Source organism: Oncorhynchus gorbuscha, unplaced genomic scaffold, assembly GCF_021184085.1.
Source record: "Oncorhynchus gorbuscha isolate QuinsamMale2020 ecotype Even-year unplaced genomic scaffold, OgorEven_v1.0 Un_scaffold_13754, whole genome shotgun sequence".
In the NCBI taxonomy this organism is placed as follows: Eukaryota; Metazoa; Chordata; class Actinopteri; order Salmoniformes; family Salmonidae; genus Oncorhynchus; species Oncorhynchus gorbuscha.
In genome coordinates, this window is record NW_025755860.1 from 241 (window position 1) to 5803 (window position 5563).

General features: G+C 42.2%; 1 protein-coding gene across 1 annotated transcript; it reads right to left on the reverse strand.

Annotated features, from left to right (window-relative positions):
• Nucleotides 1–385: 385 nt before the first annotated feature.
• LOC124030680 (1,4-alpha-glucan-branching enzyme-like) lies at nt 386–1750 on the reverse strand (the record flags this gene model as incomplete). The annotated part of the gene is made up of 2 exons (XM_046341908.1): nt 386–595; nt 1634–1750. Coding segments are annotated over 2 exons (327 nt in total), but the record flags the coding sequence as incomplete, so codon positions are not given.
• Nucleotides 1751–5563: the final 3813 nt, after the last annotated feature.

A 5563-nucleotide genomic window follows, 5' to 3' on the forward strand; every position in this document is an offset into this window, starting at 1 on the left:
GTGTAGGTAACTTTGTGTCCGAGTGTGTAGGTAACTTTGTGTCCGAGTGTGTAGGTAACTTTGTGTCCGAGTGTGTAGGTAACTTTGTGTCCGAGTGTGTAGGTAACTTTGTGTCCGAGTGTGTAGGTAACTTTGTGTCCGAGTGTGTAGGTAACTTTGTGTCCGAGTGTGTAGGTAACTTTGTGTCTCGAGTGTGTAGGTAACTTTGTGTCCGAGTGTGTAGGTAACTTTGTGTCCGAGTGTGTAGGTAACTTTGTGTCCGAGTGTGTAGGTAACTTTGTGTCCGAGTGTATAGGTAACTTTGTGTCCGAGTGTGTAGGTAACTTTGTGTCTGAGTGTGTGGGTAACTTTGTGTCTGAGTGTGCACGACGTGCGTTTTCCGTACCTCTGGTAGTTGAAGAGGCGTGAGCCCCACTGTGGATGGTGTCCCCGAGGCCCAGAGTGGAAGAAGCAGGAGTCTGTCCCGTCAAACTTATTCAGCCCATCAGCCGTGTTACTGGAGGCGTGGCTATGTACCACATCCAACAGGACGGTGATCCCCAAAGAGTGGGCGGAGTCCACCAACCTCTTCAGGTCCTCAGGGTTGCCGAACCGACTGGAGAGAGGCGTGGGGGCGATGGAGAGACGGGGGAGAGGAAGAGGGCGGCGCGGATGGACGGACGGACGGACGGGGGGGAGATACAAGGGTAAACATTAGTAAAGAACATATTGTTTTGTTGAAAGTTTTCATGGAGAGAGAAAGAGAGTTAAGTTTTATGAGTCGTGTGTACGGGACACGTATGGTATGAATAGTCCAATGAAATGCTTACTGGCAGGTTCCTTCTCCACAATGAAACAACATTTAGAAACTTACAGTAAATGGCAGTAGAACAGAATAAACCTTTTAGGAAGGAAAGAGAAACAGAAGAAGTACATTTCAAATTCTCCAGTTCTGCAGCACAGCCCTGCTTTGACCAATCAATTCTCCTCCCGCCGCACAGGGGACTCGCGCTGCCCGCACAGGGGACTCGCGCTGCCCGCACAGGGGACTCGGCTGCCCGCACGGGGACTCGCTGCCCGCTGGGGACTCGCTGCCCGCACGGGGACTCGCTGCCCGGGGACTCGCTGCCCGCACAGGGGACTCGCTGCCCGCACAGGGGACTCGCGCTGCCCGCACAGGGGACTCGCGCTGCCCGCACAGGGGACTGCGCTGCCCGCACAGGGGACTCGCTGCCCGCACAGGGGACTCGCGCTGTGTGTGTGGCTCTAAGGCTGTGTGTGTGTTACCTGGAGGTGTGTGTGTGTTACCTGGAGGTTGTGTGTTACCTGGAGGTTGTGTGTGTGTTACCTGGAGGTTGTGTGTGTGTGTTACCTGGAGGTTGTGTGTGTGTGTTACCTGGAGGTTGTGTGTGTGTGTGTTACCTGGAGGTTGTGTGTGTGTGTTACCTGGAGGTTGTGTGTGTGTGTTACCTGGAGGTTGTGTGTGTGTGTTACCTGGAGGTTGTGTGTGTGTTACCTGGAGTTGTGTGTGTGTTACCTGGAGGTTGTGTGTGTGTGTTACCTGGAGGTTGTGTGTGTGTGTTACCTGGAGGTTGTGTGTGTGTGTACCTGGAGGTTGTGTGTGTGTGTTACCTGGAGGTTGTGTGTGTGTTACCTGGAGGCAGCGAAGAAGTTGGTGACCTGGTATCCAAAGCTGCCGTAGTACGCATGCTCCATGATGGCCATCAACTGGACACAGTTATAACCTGACAGAGACATAACCAGGTATAATCTGACAGAGACATAACCAGGTATAACCTGACAGAGACATAACCAGGTATAACCTGACATAAAGACATAACCAGGTATAACCTGACAGAGACATAACCAGTTATAACCTGACAGAGACATAACCAGTTATAACCTGACAGAGACATAACCAGTTATAACCTGACAGAGACATAACTAGTTATAACCTGACAGACATAACTGGTTATAAACTGATATAGACATTATAACCAGTTATAACCTGACAGACATAACTGGTTATAAACTGATATAGACATTATAACCGGTTATAAGCTGACAGACATTATAACCAGTTATAAGCTGACAAAGACATAACCAGTTATAACCTGACAAAGACATAACCAGTTATAACCTGACAAAGACATAACTACTTATAACCTGACAGACATAACTGGTTATAAGCTGACAGACATTATAACCGGTTATAAGCTGACAGACATTATAACCGGTTATAAGCTGACAGACATTATAACCGGTTATAAGCTGACAGAACATTATAACCGGTTATAAGCTGACGGACATTATAACCGGTTTATAAGCTGACAGACATTATAACCGGTTATAAGCTGACAGACATTATAACCGGTTATAAGCTGACAGACATTATAACCGGTTATAAGCTGACAGACATTATAACCGGTTATAAGCTGACAGACATTATAACCGGTTATAAGCTGACAGACATTATAACCGGTTATCACCTGACAAAGACATAACTAGTTATAACCTGACAGACATTATGACTAGTTATAACCTGACAAAGACATAACTAGTTATAACCTGACAAAGACATAACTAGTTATAACCTGACAAAGACATAACTAGTTATAACCTGACAAAGACATAACTAGTTATAACCTGACAAAGACATAACTAGTTATAACCTGACAAAGACATAACTAGTTATAACCTGACAAAGACATAACTAGTTATAACCTGACAAAGACATAACTAGTTATAACCTGACAAAGACATAACTAGTTATAACCAGACAAAGACATAACTAGTTATAACCAGACAAAGACATAACTAGTTATAACCAGACAAAGACATAACTAGTTATAACCAGACAAAGACATAACTAGTTATAACCAGACAAAGACATAACTAGTTATAACCTGGCAAAGACATAACTAGTTATAACCTGACAAAAACATAACTAGTTATAACCTGACAAAGACATAACTAGTTATAACCTGACATAAAGACATAACTAGTTATAACCTGACATAAAGACATAACTAGTTATAACCTGACATAAAGACATAACTAGTTATAACCTGACATAAAGACATAACTAGTTATAACCTGACATAAAGACATAACTAGTTATAACCTGACACAAAGACATAACTAGTTATAACCTGACAAAGACATAACTAGTTATAACCTGACAAAGACATAACTAGTTATAACCTGACAAAGACATAACTAGTTATAACCTGACATAAAGACATAACTAGTTATAACCTGACATAAAGACATAACTAGTTATAACCTGACATAAAGACATAACTAGTTATAACCTGACATAAAGACATAACTAGTTATAACTCAATATAAAAGACATAACTAGTTATAAACTTGACAAAGACATAACTAAAGTTATAAATCTCTGACAAAGACATAACTAGTTATAACCTGACAAAGACATAACTAGTTATAACCAGACAGAAGACATGTAACTAGTTATAACCTAACATAAAGACATAACTAGTTATAACTCCGACAGATATTATGACCAGTTATAACTGACAAAGACGTTATAACTGGTCATAATTCAGATGGAATTGAATGGAGAAGGTGCATTGTGGGTATTCTACAGAGTGTTTCTAGATAAAATACCTCCCTAGTTATAACGCTGTAAGGAGTTATAACCAGACAAAGACATAACTAGTTATAACCTAACATAAAGACATAACTAGTTATAACCTGACAAAGACATAACTAGTTATAACCTGACAAAGACATAACTAGTTATAACCAGACAAAGACATAACTAGTTATAACCTAACATAAAGACATAACTAGTTATAACCTGACAGACATTATGACGAGTTATAACCTGACAAAGACGTTATAACTGGTCATAATTCAGATGTAAATTGAATGGAGAAGGTGTATTGTGGGGTATTCACAGAGTGTTTCTAGATGAAATACCTCCCTACTCTACGCTGTAAGGAGTTGAACAGCACAGCAGCTGTGGGATTTAGACAGGGCTGAGATAAGAGGCTAAACAGAGATGGGGTTTCCAAGTGTTGCAGCATGGCCATCCTTACCCCTGCAGCGCTCACGCAGATAGGAGAGAGAGGGGAGGCTGAAGAAGAAAGGAGGAGAGAGAGAGAAAGCATCCCTTGCTGACATTTATTCGTCCAAGGGTGGACTCCCTACCAAGTTCCTGGGGGCTTAGCTGTGCTCCAACGCCGTGTGTGTGAGCACGCTCTGTATGGGGTCGTCTAAGACCCTGCTGTGAGCTCCTCTAACAGGTCAACACTACCAGAGCTTAGCTCACATCAGACAGAGAGACAGACAGAGCGATAGACAGAGAGACAGAGAGAGAGACAGAGAGAGAGAGACAGAGAGAGAGAGACAGAGAGAGAGAGACAGAGAGAGAGAGACAGAGAGAGAGACAGAGAGAGAGAGACAGAGAGAGAGAGAGACAGAGAGAGAGAGAGACAGAGAGAGAGAGAGACAGAGAGAGAGAGAGACAGAGAGAGAGACAGAGAGACAGAGACAGAGAGAGAGAGAGAGAGAGAGAGAGAGAGAGAGAGAGAGAGAGAGAGAGAGAGAGAGAGAGAGAGAAAGAGACAGAGAGACAGAGATCGAGAGAGACAGAGATCGAGACAGACAGTGTGTTTTTTAGTATTAAAACCTGTTAGGGACTGTTATGAACTTCCATATTTTTTAAAAAAAAAAAATCGCACAACATTTCAAAGTCCTGCCATCATGCACAGAATATAGTAAATAAAATGATGTATGTGTATAGGAAACACTTGAAGTCTCAAAACTGGTTAAATCATGTCTGTGGTTGTAACATAACGCTTTACAGTGCAACCTCTAAAAACCGTTCTCCAAAACACAAAAAATATATGAATCCGCCAGTCAATGTATTGTTTACATATCAAAAATAGTACTGAGGATGCCCTTTAAACGCCACAGCTTCCACATACTGATGTCGCTAAAGTGCTGGCATTTCCAGCCTACTTAATCCTTGGTTGTATGACGTTTGGCCTTTCCTGTTTTAGTCTCTCCACGGATGTTGTGAAAATGGAAACATGGACGGGTGACGATCTGCTGCCATCGTAATTGACAGATCGCCCCCGTGATGAATTGTATAGATTATTAACGCTATTAATACCTAAAGTTGGTTTTAGAAAAGTAGTTTGAAGTGATTTGTAAAAGTTTACAGTCAACTTTTGTAATTTTAAAAAGTGACGTTGCGTCTTGTAAAATGGAATATTCCTGGATCAGACCGGTCTAAGGAAAACAACATTTTGGCTATACAATGACGGATTTAAATCCGGAAATAGACCCAATTGTGATGTTTATGGGATATATAGGAGTGCCAAGAAAGAAGCTCATCAAAGGTAATGAATGTTTTATATTTTATTTCTGCGTTTTGGGTAGCGCCGGCTACCGCAAAATCTGTTGTTTTAGATGACGTTCCAGTATTTTGGGGGTGCATGCTATCAGATAATAGCTTCTCATGCTTTCGCCGAAAAGCATTTTACAAATCTGACTTGGTGGCTAGATTCACAACGAGTGTAGCTTTAATTCAGTACCTTGCTTGTGTGTT